We start from the raw sequence: 18,593 nt of genomic DNA, 5'->3' as shown, positions 1-18,593 counted from the left end.
TGTTATTTGCAACTTTTTGAGAAAGCGCCACACCACCTTCCACAGTGGTTGCACCATTTTACACTCCCACCAACAGTGAGTAAGGGTTCCAGTTTCTCCACAACCTCACCAGCATTTGTTGCTTGCTGTTCTGTTAAATTTTGCTATTCTGACTGGGGTGAGATGTTATCTCATAGTTGTTTTAACTTGCATCTCTCTTAGAGCAAGGGATTTTGAACATTTCTTCATGCGCTTGTTAGCCATCTGAATGTCTTCTTTGGTGAAGTGTCTGTTCATATCCTGCACCCATTTTTCTGTTGGATTATTTACCATTATCTTGTTGTGGTGGGAATCTTAATTCTTACAACACTGATTGTTAGGTGCTGTCACAGTGCCTCTGACTCATAGTGACCCTGTGAACAACAAAACGAAACCTTGCTCCATCCTTACGATTTCTGTCATGTTCAAGCCCAGTGTGCGATCAGTGAGTCAACCCATCTCACTGAGGGTCTTCGTTTATTACCCTTCCCAACATGCCTCTCTCTTGAATGTGTTACCCTAAAAAAAGGTATGCCTATTTCCCTAATGAGTAACAGTAACTACACAATTAACATTTCAGTTTAATTCTATTTATATTCTACCAAGAGGAATACTAAACAAAAGAATGGCTTAAGAACAACATTTGTTGTATTTTTCACTTTATTTTACACTTTCAAAAGGGACACAATGAACAAAGAGAAAGATGTGTAACCAATTACCCAACTCTAGGGCCCAAGGACAAAACCTGACTTCGCTGACTAGTGAGTGATCCCTCCACAGTTCTGGGAAGTTTCCATGCGTAGGGAAGGCTCATGAAGCTGTTATGCCCCTGACCACTAAGAAAAGAAATCTATGGCAAATCTTATCACAGTACTCTAGCTAACATTTCTGCTTAAAACTACAAAGGGTTTCAACTTAACATCTCTATTTTAGAATTGTAATCATTTAGCAACAAATCATCTCAGAAAGCTTATCATAGAAATGAAAGAACTACTAATCAGATGTCCAAAGTCATGCTGCAGCTCTGGGTCCTGCAGCCCCAGCCTCTGTTGGCCTAGGCAGACACGTATGGGGGTGGAGGCTCCTTCACAACGCCATTCACAGTGGCATCATCGTATGGGGGCAGCAGCACCTTAGGGAAAAGGGGAAACAAGGATTAGTGTTGCAGTTCCTGAAGATTCAGAATTCATTGAACTTTGTAAACTGTGGAAAACTGTTGCCATAACCTGTACCAACCCTGATTTTCAACCAAAGTAGACACATGGTTGTTAAGTCTGGGCAAAGGAGGCCAAAGAGAAGAATGAAGAATTCAGAACTCAAATGCTGATGGTCTTGCCTGCTGCTCATAAGAAGAGCAAACAGCCTTGCTTGCCTGGCTGAGCTAGCAGGTGGCTTGTAAATCAGAGTGGAATGTCCCTCCCTAAAGACTCTGTTTATAAAAATCCTCCCCAGTAAGTTCACAGTGTGACTTCCCATTCTGCCTCTTCAGGATGAGGAACTCACCCAGGAGCTCCCCTTACCACCCCCTTTAATAAAGCTGCATTAAGCTTTCTCTCGTTCTCTCTGATTTCTTAAGTCCACTAACCTAACAGTGGTGACTTTTTTTAACTTAATGGGGTAAGACTTTCTCCTCTTTCTGGTTTTCTAACTTTGTCTGTATGTTAAAACCATGACACATAAATGGCCAGAGGATGACGGAGCATGACAGAGGAGGTGGTGGTTTTGGAAGTTTCCCCCCAAAGGCTTCTGGGTAAAAACATCCATGCTCAGGCGTACATGAACAAGCTGCAAACAGGGGCAAACTGACTGATTATGCAACCAATCACTGAGATCTGAGGGGCAAACCAGAGTGTGGACAAGCTCTTCCATGACTCTCGGTTCAAAACCTGACTCAATCCTGATTTATTAATGTGGCTTTGAGTAAGTTAACCATCCTTCCTTGCTTGCAAAATATCGATAGCTCAGAAGACCAGTGAAGGCAGGTTGTTGTGAGTAAACCTGAACTCATAAACCCCTGTGTGTCAGGAGAAACATGCTCTATAGCATTTGCAGTGGCTGAATCTTCAGAAGTAGCGTATCAAGCCTTCCTCCTGCGGTAGCTCAGGCTACACTTGAATTGCTAACCTGGTTAGCAGCAAAGTGTGCTAACTGCACCACCAAGGGATACTTGAAAATCAGAAGAGAGGTCTACAAAAAGGAAATAGCTTATATGTGCTATACACCTGAAATGATACAAGTAATTATCTGTAAATTACTGTAGAGGAACCAAGAAAAATAAGCACTAAATCTATAAACATTGAATAATCTTTACATTTCATGTATTAAAAATAGCTTATGTTTATTTATAATTTGTTATTAAAAGAAAACATTGGCCGGATTTGGTTTTCTTGGAACGGGAAGAACACAACAGAGAATAAGCTGTAATTCGGTCAACTAACTTTTATTACATGTCTACCACGTGCCAGGCATTGTGGCTATGAGATCATAAACAGGGCAAAAAAACTAGTTCCTGTTCTTTAGGAAATTCAGACAAGATTAATATAAAACCGTAAACATTTCAAGCACTTTATGAAGAGAAAAACAGTTACAAAGAGAATAAAACCACTGTTAGCAAGGCTCATCTCTTTCACATATTATCATTTCTTTGTTTCATGAGCTTTTAGTGAGAAGACACTCACATTTTGTCCCCAAGTTTCTGTTTTCAGCTTGAGTCACCGGTCCCTCCTACTCTAAGACAACATCATCCTCAGTTCTTTTTCTCCGCCTCTAACCTGGAGCTCCTAGAAGGCTCACACTGGCCTGCTTCTCCCCCGGGCTGGGCCTGGTGCCTTCTACACTACAGGAAAGGAGACGCTGGAGTTGGGTAAATGAAGACCCATTTAGGCCTTGAAAAACCCGAGGCCAGCAAAATGAACTGGTAGCTTTCCAGACAGGGTATCTCTGTGCTGGGAAGGAGCCAATAGGGAAGCAGAACCACAAAGCAAGTTGAGAAAAAAAAATGTTTACGATAAGGACTCACTGATGAGACTGGAGGAACAGGGAATTGTCAGAGAGAGGGGAAATCTACTGTAACTAGCAGACTCTGAAGGTCTCTAGGAAGGAATGAACACGCAGAGACTTTGCCCAGGGCTGATGCTGTACAGGGTGTGCCTGAAACCCTGAGACTTTCAGTGAGCAGGTCGGGGCTGGTGTAAGAAAAACAACTTCTGAGGGCCTGCTGCAGGGCCACGGCTAACTTGTTGCTGGAAGTGGCTGTTGCTGCTGTGGCTGTTGTTACTCTGGAAACTGTCTGAGGATAGAGTCTGGGAAGGGGTGCTGGGAAGCATGTCATGAAGAGGTACTCCCAGGACAGTGCAGGTCGCTCAGCAAGAGCACCCAGAAACCGACTCTTCCTCCAGCACCCTCCCCTGGCAAACAAGCTAACTGGCAATAGAAAACCATTAACCCAGTTGGGCTAAAAGGGGAAAAGCCTAAACGGGTAGTAATAGAGATTGGTAATGATTTATTACTATGGGTTCCAGAAAGTAATAGTGATAATGTGCCTGTGTCCTAAACACTCATACTTCAGGGATTACCTGGGGTTCAGAGCCTCGCAAATGCACTCAGGTAAGGGGGTCAAAGACTGACTCAAGGAAGCCATCTTCGCCCACGAGGAAACCATCGACTGGTCAGTCTGCACTGTTCTCAGTGATAGGACTAACCACAGAAAGCATCTCTGTCTTCCGGGAAACTCCATCACCAAGACCACCAACCTCTGTGGAGGCTTCACACTGTGGCGGCTCACGTGTTACCACAGTGGTGGAGGGCCTGCCACCAATATCTCAATCACCAAGAAGGTCACCCAGAAAAGACAGGCTTCACACCACAACAAGGTAAATAATCCAATTGAAAAACGGGCACAGGATATGAACAGACACTTCACCAAAGAAGACATTCAGATGGCTAACAAGCACATGAAGAAATGTTCAAAATCTCTAGCTCTAAGAAAGATGCAAATTAAAACAACTATGAGATATCATCTCACCCCAGTCAGAATAGCAAAATTTAACAGAACAGCAAACAACAAATGCTGGTGAGATTGTGGAGAAACTGGAACCCTTATTCACTGTTGGTGGGAGTGTAAAACGGTGCAACCACTGTGGAAGGCGGTATGGCGCTTTCTCAAATAGTTGCAAATAGAGATACCATTTGACCCAGCAATTCCACTACTGGGAATATATCCCAAAGAGACCATAACTGACATCCAAGCAGATATATGCACACTCATGTTTATCGCAGCTTTGTTCACAATAGCAAGGAGTTGGAAACAACCCAGGTGCCCATCAACAAACAAATGGATAGAGAAACTGTGGTATATTCACACAATGGAATATTATGCTGCATTGAAAAACAAGGAACTCATGCAATATTATTCAAAATGGGTGAGCCTGGAGGACATTATGCTGAGTTAAATATCTCAGCCACAAAAGGACAAATATTGCATGGTGCCACTGCTATAAAATGGGACTGATATCAGGGTTGGGGTAAGACTGAGAAAAACTGGATAGATTGTGTATACTGCACTGAAACAGATGAGGGAGTGAATAATTTAAAAGCGATATATGATAGGGTATTATGGTTATCGCAAGAGTCCACAATTAAGGTTGCATAGTGGAATGTACTTGGGGCAGTGGGAGGGGTGCAGGGGGACTGTGTACCAGGGACGGAGTGTTTCTTTTACTTTTGAAAGAGAGGAGCAAACTGGGGGAGGGGGGTGGGTGGTCTGTGCGGGGAGAGAAGTGCAGCAATGAATGAATGGAAATCCAAAATCTCTGTAAATGTTCATTAAAATTATTTTTTTTTAAAAAAAGACAGGCTTCAGAATAGTTGGGTCTTTAATATACAAAATTCCAGGGACTGAATTCCAAAATGAAAATATGTTTAGCCATCAAGAAATCAATTCAATTATAGTTTTATGCTTGCAAAGTCCAAGAAATTTGGAAAAACCCTACAGAAGTAGATAATAGTAAGATGACTTATTAAAATATTTGCAGGCTGCTTTTTCCTGTGCACAAAGAAGTTTTACACAATTCAGCCACATCCTCTAAAATATCCTAGACTGTTGATAGACCTTACCAATTTAAATTAAAAGTTATAATGTTCTGTAAGTGCTACGAAATTTGCCTTTTGTTTCTCCAAATAACCTCCCTTTCATTTGAACTGCACTAACTTATTATTTCACACTGAACAAAGAGATTTTGCATAGTTTAAATTAGAAAAGGTATGTGTCAGGGTGGCTGTAGACTTTTACCATGCCTTTTCAAGATGTAGACTAAGCAAACAATTTGAGAACCTGGACTATAAGAAGAATGTGGCATCAGGATTTCAGGAAGACTCAGTAACATCATACATTATGCAAATGACACAATGCTGCTTGTCGACAGTAAAGAGGACTTGAAGACAAAGACTGGAGCCTTCAGTATGGATTCCACCTCAACATCAAAATAATAATAATAATCTTCACAAACTAGATCAATAGGCAGCACCATGATACATGGAGAAAATACTGAAGTTTCCAAGGATTCCCTTTTACTTGGATCCAATCAATGCCAATGTAAGCGACAAATAAGAAGCCAAGTGTGCAGCAGGCAAGTCAACAATTCCCTTGCTTGAACAGGAAAACCATGATTTCTGCTGACTCATGCACAGGCCAACAGCAACTCAATGCTCAGCGCAAAAGCTGGTCTTTCCATCCAGTTCCATCCAGGTAACTCCTCTGATGCCCTAGCACAGGAAGTGCATTATTCATTTAACTTGTGATAGCTTTCCTATAGAACATTTTCCTGGAATATTCTCTTTATTCTGTTATCCCACCTAAAACCCAGACAATTTAAGTTGTTGTTGTTGTTAGGTGCCATCAAGTTGTTTGCGACTCATAGCGACCCTATGTACAACAGCCTTAAGCCCTGCTCTATCCTATGCCAATCGCATTGCTTCTGACACACCCATCCTGATTACCCCAGTCACTGAATCAATCCACCTCATAGAGGGTCTTTTCCTCCTGTGCTGTCCCTCCACCCTCCCAAGCATGATGTTCTTCTCCAAGGACCTGTCTCTCCTTACAACATGTCCAAAGTATGTCAGATGGAGCCCCAGAATCCTTGCCTCCAAGGAGTAGCCTGGTTTAACCCTCTCCAGGATGGATCTGTTTGTTTTCTTGGCAGCCCATGGAACATTCAATATCCTTCTCCAGCACCACAGCTAAGATTCATGTTAAAATCACTTCTAACTTGGAAATTTTCTGAAACATCTCAGCATTCATTACTCTAAACTCTTTTTCAATGTCATATAGTAAGTTCTAGAATTCAAAACCACTACAATTATATTTATACATTCTTTATAGATAATATAAGATGATGCAGTGGTAAAAGAATTCAGCTGCAACCCAACAGGTCAGTGGTTTGAACTCACCCACTATTCTTCAGGAGAAAGATGACACAGGCTTCTTCTAGAATGATTTACAGGCTTGGAAACACTATGGGCAGTTTTGTTTTCTGTCCTACAGGTCATATGAGTCAACATTTACTACCTGGCAGTAGATTTTGAATATAGATAATATAAAGGCCCAAGCATAGACCTGGAAAAGGGAGGAATTAGAACATGTCCCTCAGAACTCAAAACACTAATGTAAGTGCTTTAGAAAAAGAACAAAATGGGAAAATTACATCCTATCTTTCCTATATGCTTCACTGCTTTGTAAGGAAAATGTCCCCCCAAATTAAGTCTTTTATACTTCTGAATCCTCCTCAGCACTGTAGTTAGTCAAAACTGTGTTCAAATTTGGATTTTATCACTGGATAGCTGCAGCACCGAAGTAGAAGTTTAAAAGCTGAAAACTGGGTTCAAATTCTAGCTCTCTGGTTTATGAACCCTAGACTTTTGCAAGGAGCTGTAGTTGTGCAGTGGTAAAAGTACTTGGTTCCTACCTAAAAGGATAGCAGATTGAACCCAGTAACTGCTGTTCGGGAGGAAGATGTGGCACTCTGCTTCCATGAAAACGACAGCCTTGGGAACACGACAGGCAGTGTTACTCCCCTTCAGCGTCCTGGAAGTCACAGTCAATTCAATGGCAATGCATCTGGAGTACTGCAAATTGCTCAATCTATCTGAGCTTTGGCTTCTAAACCTACAGAATGGGAACCATGGTAGATATTCCCTTGAAAGACTGCTAGCAGGACTTCTGTAATATTAACACCTAATGTGTCGGGGACAAGTTTAACATGCGGTGCTCAATAAACGCCAATTCTCCAATTGTGGCAAGATAATTCACTTACCTATCCCAGTGCAACGCACACCTACCCTAAGGAGCACACTTTGCTCATAATGGAATTTGCTGGGAGGAAATAAGTTCCATTCTTTCTCCAGTTCTGAAGGTTGTGATATTAAGAGGCTGAAATTTAAGCTGCTTTTAAGCCACACACCCCCCACCCCCACACACACTCTCTCTCTCACACACACACACATTGAAGCAAGCTGGACAAATGCCCACAAGGTCACTGGACTGACAACCTATTGACCTGGATCAAATATTTTGATACTTGACTATGGAAGCATATCCTAGAATGTTCTCTGAGCAACTGAAAACCGATTCTTTTGGAAAACAGTCAACTCAGGATTTTTGTTCCCTCAAGCTGGGCACGAGCATTTCATTTTCAACCCCTCCCCCCATGCTCCTCCAGCTTCTCACAACATGTTTTACCAAATCTAAACAAAAAGAGCCCTGATGGCATACATGAACATGTCAGCTGCTAACTGGAAAGCTGCCAGACTGAATCCAATGCTCCTTAGGTGCAAAGATGGCTCGGCGCCTCCTGTAGAGATTAGCAACAGTGGTTCCTGAAGGGTGCTCTGGTGGCCTAGGCCACCACATATTGCTCTGCCAACCAGCAGGCTGCTGAACTGTAGCTCGAATCCATCAGAGGCTCCCTAGGAGAAAGATGACTAGGCTCCTCCCATTAAAATTTACAGCCCCAGAAAGCCAATGAATAGAGGGATGGTAGGAGCTGGCCTCGATGGTAGTTAGTGTGAAAGAGGGCCAGCACAGAATAGGAAGACCCTACATGAGACAGACTGACACAGTGACTGTGGCAATGAGGGCAGGTTTGTCAGACAGTGAGGTAAGCTCAGGATAAGGCAGGGCTTAGAGCCACTGTTCACAGGGTCACTATGAGTTATAGTTGACTCAACGGCACATAATAGCAAGAATAGAAAGCTAAAATGGTTCTGAATATTTAAGTATTTAAGAAATTGCTCCATATCTAAATATTAAAGGAAAAGATGAAGTGTGTTCTATCATCATAGTAATCCTACTCTTGATTCTCTGTGTTCCCTTAATGTACTACGCCACCTACTGTACATATTTCCTCCTGGATGTTACCCATCATTTCAAGGCCTGTCAATGCCGGCTGTGTGGTGCAGCTCAGGTGTCAGCTAGAAATGAGGGCCAGGAGAGGATGAACTGTACATGATTTTGGTTAACAGGAGGCCCTACCTCCTACACACCCCTCAAGTCCTCCCTTACATTACTGAGAAAATCTCATGGCTATTGAGTCAGAACCACAGCAGACCCTTCACTGGGGCTTTGGAGGCTGTGAACCGCAAAGGAGAAGACTGCCCACTCCTCTCCCCGGGATCAGCTTGAGGCTTCAAACCACCAGAGGCATGGCCTTTGAGTAAGCAATGAAACTCCCAACAGAAGACGTCACCAGAAATTCCTGGAAAAGGAAAGGTCTCTGAATTCTTGTTCCCAACAAATCAACTGCTGAATTTTGTTCCAATACAACCTGAATTTATAAGCATAATTTTTTCATAGTTGCCACAAGACCATCTTCTATTTTCTACTTTTAAAGAAATCACCCAGCTGGAAACAAAGGAGGACACTTCAACGATTTAGATTTAGATCCTCCCAGAAGAACTGTGGGTGAGCATTAACATTACTGGTAAGTATATTCATTTTCTCCTGGACACAAGAGCCTACTATCTGGTCGTAAAAGCCTTCTGAGGTCCTAACTCTTCTCACTATTTCTTAGTTGTTGGAATTGATGGAAAACCTCATAAGCAGTTCCTTACTTCACCTCTGCCATGCATGCAGACTTACGAGTTGTAAAACCCAGTGGTAGATGGAATTTGCTCCAGGACTTAAAAACAATAAATGACATAGTTGAAACTCTACATCTTGTGATTCTTAACCTTTATAATAGAAAGTGCTAGTCAATAGGCCTTTTATTGTAAGAACTGCCTTCCCTCTGTAACTTGATTTGTGCCACTATTAGAGCCTCTACCTGGAATATTATTGCTTTTCAATTTTTGACTCATGTACTTTTAACTTGTTAGTTAAATTTGTGTCTTCTAGGTTGCAACACTTCCATGTTACATCTTCAAGGATATGAACATGCACGGCTAAGCACAACTGATAACAGTGCATCTAAATTCCAAAATCAAACTCCATAATAGTCTATGTGTTTCCTATTGCCAAAGGGGCCCTTTAGAGTAGTGAGAGAAGATCTTCACCCTGAAACCTACAGTGTCCCTTTTCAGCAGGAAGTAGCTAAGAGAATACGCCGTCCCCTTTTCCTTATGAATCAGGGTGAAGTCTCTCTCAGGGAGGAGTGACAGGGAATGGCAAAGGACACACTGACAAAGGAGATTAATCAGAACTGGCTTTGACAAGCACTGTGGCAATGGGACAATTAAAACAGACTTTCAAGGGGGGGAGAAGAACAAACTGGAGAGGAGGGTTAGAGAAAATAGTGCAACAATGAATGAATGAAAACTCCAAATCTCTGTAAATGTCCATTAAAACTAATAAAATTTAATATAAAAAAGGAAAAAGAAATCATAAGCTTTTGCTGCCCTACTGTCTAATTATGATGGCAGCAAAGATATTTTATCAGATATATCATTTTTCACAATTATTCTTTACTTACTAGAAAGATGTCATAACTTTACTATTCAAAATTTTTATTGTAGTCCCCAAAACCTTTCCTACAATAATTTTTAAAAACTGATGCCTCTATACAAACTTTGCTAAGCAAATCAATATAAAATAAAATTGTTTTTTAAAAAATGGAATGCCTCATTTATCCTAGGAGTAAAATTAATATCTCGCTCAAAAACACATGGTGATCGAGTTGGGACCGATTCACAGGTGATCTCCCAGGGGCTGTATATCCCACAGCAGGTGAGTGTTCACCTTCATCCTGTGAAGCAGTGGTTGGATCCGAACTGCATGTCTTGGCATTGTTAGCATAACTTATCACTAGGTCATCAGAACTCCCTAAAATCAGCATGGGCTCTATTATTATTAAAAAAGAATGTGTGATTTTAAGGAAAGGTAGGATTGTAGTTCTATCTGTGCAGATTTTAAAGTAAAATCCCTCACAGCAAAAAACAGGCTTACTATTCCACTAGAACTTTTAGGTTCCAAATACCTATAGGTTTTGCTAAATGGCTGATCAAGGTACCCCTTCCAGTGAAATGCTGAGAAACTTCAGCCCAAATGTCTCTCAGTGTCTAAAAGTGAACGTATAAGTTTCAAAAACTCTGATGAGATAAAATAACAGAAAATTATGTGGGCCAGAGGCCATTTCTGGCAGGCCAGAATATTTAAAAAAAATTCTATTATTTCACTGAGGGAAGAACAATTCAAAGGTGGCAAGAAATAGGAGCCAAGTTAACACCATCCATTGTCAGAGCAGTGTAACCTGTATTACAGCAGAGAGAAATCTATTCTGAGGAAATCTCAGAGTGTGGGCTGTCCCATCTCACACATGATGATTTTATCACAATAGACAAACATGTGAAGGAAGCCAGGTGCAAAGGCCAGGGCTGAATTCCAGGAAGCAGAACTTTAAATAAAGCAGCTTCCGTTTTTCTTTCAAATTATCTCTCTCTTCCCCCTTCCACTGTGAAACAAAGGTAAAAACAAACAAGAAAGCCCCACTGTTTCTAATGTCTACAACTTTACTTGAGAAACTAAGAATATCCCCAAAACACCTCAAACTCATTGCTGACCCCTCAGAACCATAGAACTGACCCACCAGCAGGAAAACAAAGGCTTTAAATGACATGAGAAGACAGCCCGTATTTCAGTTGGTGGATTCCAAGACAGGCTGTTTTCCAAGGAATGCTGAAAGCAATGAAGACCTTCCTCCAGAACTGACAGAGAACACACCTTCCTCTGGAGCAAGCAACTGGATTTGCACGTGTAGTTTAATAAATATATTTGTTAAAACCATTCATTTAAGCCAATGCGTTTGGCACCAATAACCCGAACCTGGGAGTGACTACCACTGTGTGTCTGTGTCTGTTGGGGGGTAAGGGGCGGTGGGGTGGGGAGTGGAATCCATAACACAAAGGCAGGAAGTAGAATCTATAGTGAGAAGAGCTAAGGTAAACAGAATGATAAAATGGGATGACAGCACCAGAGGTTAGGTGAGCACACTAACTTTGCAGGTCCTGTCTTACTTGCTCTGATACTAGGTTTTCGGTTATAGTCACACATAACAGAAAATGAGAATTATCTCATCGCAAATCACTTGGTTATCAACTACCGTTTCTGAGTCCTACCGCTTTAAGGCCCTCTGGTTGCACAGTCTAGGTAGCTGTGCTGCTAATCCAAAGGCCATACTTTTCTGGCAGTTCAACTCTCCGAGCAGCTCTGCAGAAGAAAGATGAGCATTATCCTTTGCCACGCACAGCCTTTGAAAACCTGCTAGATGGTCGGCTATGAGTTGAATGCAACTTGATGCCAATGAGTTGAGTTGAACTGATGGGCTGATGAGATGATCACCCTCTCAAATCCTTCTATTATCCTAAGATAGACTTGTCATCCCTCTATTATCCTAGAATCGACTGTCATCTCTAACTCAGACCATGGAAACAGAAAGTTTACATCTATCTCTTCAGTGAAATCACAAGCCAGTGTTTCATATCCTCCAGACAGTTCAAACCTTCTAACTCTTCTAGTTCCATTTTTAGAAGATAACTTCTCTCCTCTCAAGGATCCTCGGATTCATTTAGACAGAGGACAATAGTGAAAGGTTTGTTTGTGAAATTATTTTCAAAATGTGTATGAATGTAAAAGATCTATTACTGAAAAAGATCTTACAAGCCAGTTTACAGATCACTTACTAGTCAAAGCCTGCCTTAAACCCTTTCAGAAAGTTACTTATGACCTTTCTACAGAGTCTTAATAGATAGCTGCATATTCAACTTGGTAACTCACTCCCCTTCTGTCTCTCCACAGTACACAGGCAATTAAAAGAATTCCATATACAGTCAAGAATTTTACTCTAATGGTGTACAATCTATATACTTAGGAAGTGATAAACTCGAATTGTTTTCTTAACACTTTTTAAAGCACTGCTTTTTAAACTCAAAGAGGCTATGTAGTGCAGTGTTTTAAACACTCACCTGCCAAACAGCCACTCTATAAGAGACATGGCAGTATGCTTTCCCACACAATACAGGCTTAGAAGTCTTATAATGCAGTTCTACTCCATATGATAGATGTGTGGTTTGAACTTCCATCAATTCAGTAACAATAGGTTTGGTTTCTAGAATTTCTTAAAGTTACTAGGTCACTACTAAATTCTACCCTATGTCTCACTCCCATCACAGGCCCAAGACTTAATTAAATCTCAAGCATTCAAGACTGAGAACCAATTGAAGGAGATAAACTAGGCTTCACCATTTTTTTCCAAGTAGCTACGGACTCAGAAGTTGGTCCACAAAGCAAAATGCTTTTTGAGGTTAAAATAGTAATGCTAGTATATAACCATTAAACTGGGTTAACATAATCTAGGACATAATAATCCATGAAGTTTTGGAATTATCTTATTTATCCATAAATAGCTAAGATATTTCCCTACGTTACTGAAGACTGTTGATTCTTTTATCTGAAATCAGCGTTTCCATACATCATATTAATCTGATTGCTTTTAAAGTGACCCAATTCCGAAGGAATTATGTTCCCTACTTTCAGATTTAACAAAATGCTGGATGTTACCATTACCCAAGTTTTCAATGTTAGTATCAGCAAAATAAGGTTGCAGAGATTAAAATAGTTTAAACAGTTCAAATGACATAAAACTTAAGGTGAAGAAAATCTGTTTCTATAATCTGTTTAATGTTTTAATGTTATGTTTCTCCCTAAAGTCATGTTTTGATCATGTACAGGTCTGAGAACGTGCTCGTAAGTATATGCAGCACTAAGCATTATACTGAATGTGAAAGACAACACAGATCAGAAAGGCACATACTTCCCCAGGCACAGGCTGCAGGTGCTGCAGTCCACACAAAGCCAAGTATTATGAAATATTATAATTTTTCAAGTAAAACAGCATATGACCGACTACATACTATCCTTTTTATATTAAGTTACTGGGGTTTGACTGCTTAATAAGCTAAACAAGTTAAGTATTCCTTTTGATCTAAGAGTGCTGTCTTGGGGGAAGGGGTGTCACTAAGACCCTAACACTTCATATTTATGAACTGAGAGCATATGACCCTCTGTTCTAGGCAATGACTTTAAAAATGCTGGGTTGAAAAAAAAAATAAAAGAAAAAAAAATGCTGGGTTGGAAAACCACCCTGGGAATGATCTTCTCCAGTATCTATTAACTCTCAGCAGCATCTGGGAAAAGAGGAAAAATACTACTTTTTTAAGGGACGAATTTATGGTTCTTAAATTCTCTACCACAGATCCTTTAATCTGTGGTATGACTTATACAGTAACATGTCATCTAGTTACCCTTAATTTTGTGTCAATAACCCTTTAGAAAGCAATGAAAACACAATGGCAAAGACATATTCAATCAAACTGATGTAATGTGAACACTGTCCTCCGTCCTACACTTTTAAGATAGTAGCTTAAAAAAAAAGATAGTAACGTTAATGCTCCATTCTTCACCTTATTTAGGCTAAGACTGATACAGCTTGCTTGTTTGAGCAACTGTGTGTTGTTCCTCAGATTCTAAAACATCAAACTTAAAAATTCTCGATAGGTTATGTGCATAATCAATAAAGTATGGGACCATTTTATTCCCATTGTGAACAAAGGAAAGTCAAGTCAAAGACGGGTCACATTATTTCATAAGATCACACAGTCAGGAAGTCACTCTGTTCTAGTTTATATATAAATTAACATCCATATTAGTCCCACCATCCATCCTATCCTGTCTGATCCTATCCACCTCAACCTCTCCCACCTGTTCATGTCATCCATCTCAATCCACTTCATTAACTCTTCACGACGATACACTTACTTTAACGAGCACGACCTCAGGCATTATTCTGGATATGTGGGTGATGAGGACACATAACGTTCAATATGAAGAGGACTTAGGAGTTTTTATCATGACCTTAAGACAGGCAGTTTCTAGATAAACTACATCAAGTGCAAATTATTTCAAGAACTCTTCTAATGAAGGTGTATGTTCCAAAATCATTATCTGGTAGATTAAAACCTTTCAGGTGCATATGGAAAACTATTAGCAGACCAGAGGCAAGGCTTTCCATAAGCAGAACCTGGTTTTAAGACATGGCAAATTCTGCTTTTCCGTATCCACCATTTAAATCACATTACTGGGTTTAATTTCACATACTGTTGTGACATATATACAGAGTAATTTTTATTATTACACAGACTTGCCATCTACACATGGTTTAAAACTTCAACATATATAAATGTGAGCAAGACACATGTTTCTGGAGTATTTAGGTTTGTTTGTTATTTATAAAAAACCAAACTATATAAGGGAGCTCTGGTGGCCTACTGGCAAGAAGATGCTCTGCAATCCCAGAGGTATGTGGTTTGAATCCACCAGATGCTCTGCTGGAGAAGGAGGAGCAATCTCCTGTACCAGTCAGATATGATTTGATGGAACACACATGAAAAAATAAAATTAAAATAAATAAATTTTTTTTTTATTTTATTATTTTTGTGTGCGTGTACCGTCAAATCAGATCTGACAGGTCAGGAGGAGATTGCCCCTCCTTCCCCGGCAGAGCATCTGGTAGATTCGAACCGTGCACCTCTGGGAAAAATAAATAAATTTAAAAAATTAAAGTAAAAAAAAATTGTAAAAAACCCCACCAAACTGTATGGTGGTTGTTCAATGCTACTGAGTGAAGTTCAACTCACAGGGACCCTATGATGTGCACCCTGTTCTATCCTGTGCTTTACAGAGTACCCTGCAAAGGGAACAAACCCCATTTTATCCATTTATGAAGTTTTTGATGACTAAGCCTTTCATAAGGTTTCAAGAACAACAACAATCCTTATTCTCTATGGAACCAAATCACTGTAAGAAGCCACATGACATTCTGAAGTCATCGTAGAGAGGAGGGAAGGCTCCATGTTAAATGCTATCACACTTACTGTGGTGTCATTGCTGGTGACATAAACCAGGACATCCGAGGAGTTTCTTCCTTTGATGTATCGGTAACAGTTCCAAACACAGCTAATCAGGTAACCCTGAAAGGTGAGTAATGATTATTAGATTTTTTTTAAATCTTCAAATATCAGGGGATTTACAATATCATCAGAGACAGAGAGACATATTCTAAAACCATCTGAATACATATAAAAACCAAAAGCCTTTAAAATTATGAATGTTTGCTAATGATGTTTGGTGGCAAAAGGTATTATAGCAGTCTTGTTCTATATATAAAAATAAACCCCCAGAAGGTGGAGCTGTGTTTAGAGAAGGGAAAGGTTGAAAAGAACCTAGAAATTCTCAAGAAAAGGTAGTTAAAATGCGCAATCATCACAAATATTAACTGTAACCTCACTCAATTCACAGATCAGACTTATACTCAATTCTTACCATATTTTAATTCTCTTTGAAAATGTTCACTCCACATGATTATCTGAGATTTTATTAGTCAAGTTTTTAAAAAAAGAATCCACAGTTAAGTGTGCTTCACAGCCAAAAAAATTCATTAAAACATGCATTCTCACAATGAAACAAAGAATTCCAAGGGAGATATTTAAAATTAATGTCCAACACACAGACACTCTGGAAACAAAGCATGAATTCATGGAAAATATTTTAACTATGAAGTCTTTGCACTTGCACTGCAGTCATTTGTAACTAGATTAGAATATTTTTAAAAATCTCTTTCCAGGTTTAAAATTCTTCAATTAAGAGGCTTAAAGATATGGAGAAAAATGGGACCTTCCTTCGTTACTGGGAGGAATGTAAAAATGGTTCTGTCACTTTGGAAAATAGTTCAGTGGTCCTCAAAACATTAAATATAAATGACCCGGCAATTCCACTTACTCGTAGGGATATATTCTAGAAAATGGAAACCTTGTAAAACACATTAAAATATGTACAAAGATCATGGCAACACTGTTTATTCAGTGAATAAGTCATTGGATTAAAAACAAAGCAAAACCCTGTTTTAGTTTCTATAACTCAAAGTTAATCAATTAATGAACAGATAAAATAAGGTTAATTCAAACAGCAGGATTCAGTCACAAAGAGAATAGTTCTGATACATGTTATGAGAAGGCTGAACCCTGAAAACATGCTAAATAAACTAGGTTAGGTACAGAAGAGCACAAAATCCTTTTTCTAGGAAATGTCCACACCAGGCAAATCTACAGAGACAGCAATTAGATTGATGGTGACTGCTAGTGGGTTTCATTGGAAGAATTAAAATGTTCTCAAGTTGTATCACCACAGAGCTGAGACGACAGAATTCTACAGAGACAAGACTTATGGTTTCCTAAGGCTGAAGACGCCAAGTTGTGGGGTCGGCGTGGTGGTACACAGGGAGTGCTGCTAATGGGTTTCTTTATGGAATCATAAAGACGTTATAAAATTAGATTGTGCAACCACAGAATTGTGATTGACAATTTACAGAACACACTAGAAACCCTGGACTTGTACATATCAATGGGTACTTTTATGATACGTGAATTACTGATCGACAAAGCCTTAAAGAAAAAGGACAATATTCAAGATTAAAAGGAGTACATAAAAAAAGTACACATCAACATTTTTCAAAGAGGAAAGTAAAATATCCTGCTGTCATTTCTTAAACACAGAATGCTGGCTTAAGCTGTTTTCAAATTTGATGGTGTATACTGCCATTCTATAAATTGTTTCTTAAATGACAGTAATTTTGAAATTAAGGAGAATCAATGAGAAAAATGGAAGGGACATCTTTTTAGACAATATCTACAAACATTCCCTCAAAATTTGTTACATCAATTATGATACTGCTTTTTTAATTTAAATACCTACAATTTTGAGAGTTTCAATACAAATGAGAAAAAAATGTCTAGGCATTAATTTGTGGTTTAGACAGGATTATTCATTCATCCATGGATACTAGATGCATTAAAGCAAGAAATCTTTTTGATGTGCAGCCTCTAAAACAAATCTGTAGCTGAAAGAACAAAGCTAACAAAGACTACACAGCTAACAAAGGGTGGCTGGAGCTTCCCGGACCCCCATCAGCACCCTCCAGGAGCCCACCCAAAACACAGGTGTTCACGTACGAAACACTTCAGCATGAGGGAAACCTCTGCTTGATGTCACTAAACCTAACAACTCATTTCAATGACCTCATTTCTTATTTGGTATTTCTAGAATCTTGAATAGATAAAGGAAATGAAGATGTATAATATGTATTTAGATGTACTGAATGACTCATTCATAAAACAGTAGAAATAAAAAAAAGGTGGACATTTTCTTAGTGTCCAACAATATTTACTAAATAATGATAAATCTATAATGGACTACAATGCAATCACAGTTAACAAAAAGCATGAAAAAAGAGACTACTACTTCTCTTTGTGTGTGTTTTATTGTAATTTTAATGTAAGTTTACCAAAAAGTTGGGTTTTCATTCATTCATTGCTGCACACTTTCCTCCCTACCCTACCTCCAGTTCAGGTTTTTTTAATATTCATTCATTGTTGCACAATTTCCTCCCTCCTTTCTACCACTCCCGCAGTCTACTTTGCAACACAGCTCTTATTCTGGACTATGGTTACACAAATAATGCCTAATCATATATTCCTTTTAAACAGTTATTTCCTTCATCTGTTCCAGTGAAGTAGTCATTAATTTATCCCCTCTTTTTTAAAATTTCCCCTCACCTCCACATCAGTCCTATTTTATAATAGTGGTATTAGGCAGTATTTGTCCTTTTATGACTGAGATATTTCACTCAGCATAAAGTCCTCCAGGATCACTCAGGTTGTGTAAGATTTTATTAGTTGCCAGGAGAAAATAAAATAGATGAATGGGACCTTCTAAGAATCAAATCCCTATGCGCATCCAGAAACTTCTCTAACAGGGTAAAAAGGGAAGCCACAGACTGACCAAAGTGTTTGGTAATGACATGTCAGATAAGGGACTTATATATAGAATTTATAAAATACTTGAGCAGCACAACAAGATAAGGGTGAATAATCCCATTGAAAAATGGGCACAGGATATGAACAGACACTTCACCAAGGAAGACATTCAGATGGCCAACAAGCACATGAAGAAATGTTCAAAATCCCTAGCTCTG

At 39.4% G+C, this 18,593-nt stretch overlaps 1 protein-coding gene across 1 annotated transcript in view; it reads right to left on the bottom strand.

Moving 5' to 3' along the window:
- Positions 1–1,072: 1,072 nt before the first annotated feature.
- LAPTM4B (lysosomal protein transmembrane 4 beta) overlaps positions 1,073–18,593 on the bottom strand; it is a 66,239-nt gene continuing 48,718 nt past the window's right edge. The window contains exons 6-7 of the mRNA XM_006900356.1: positions 15,439–15,534; positions 1,073–1,150 (exon numbers count right to left, since the gene is read on the bottom strand). Of these exons, the coding sequence (XP_006900418.1) occupies positions 1,073–1,150; positions 15,439–15,534 (174 nt within the window). The remainder of the gene's footprint in view (positions 1,151–15,438; positions 15,535–18,593) is intronic.

The sequence above is a fragment of the Elephantulus edwardii genome, unplaced genomic scaffold, assembly GCF_000299155.1.
Source record: "Elephantulus edwardii isolate Elephantulus edwardi_28Jun2011 unplaced genomic scaffold, EleEdw1.0 scaffold00282, whole genome shotgun sequence".
In the NCBI taxonomy this organism is placed as follows: domain Eukaryota; kingdom Metazoa; phylum Chordata; class Mammalia; order Macroscelidea; family Macroscelididae; genus Elephantulus; species Elephantulus edwardii.
Note: the sequence above shows the minus strand (reverse complement) of the source record. Positions and strands in the feature narration are given on the sequence as shown.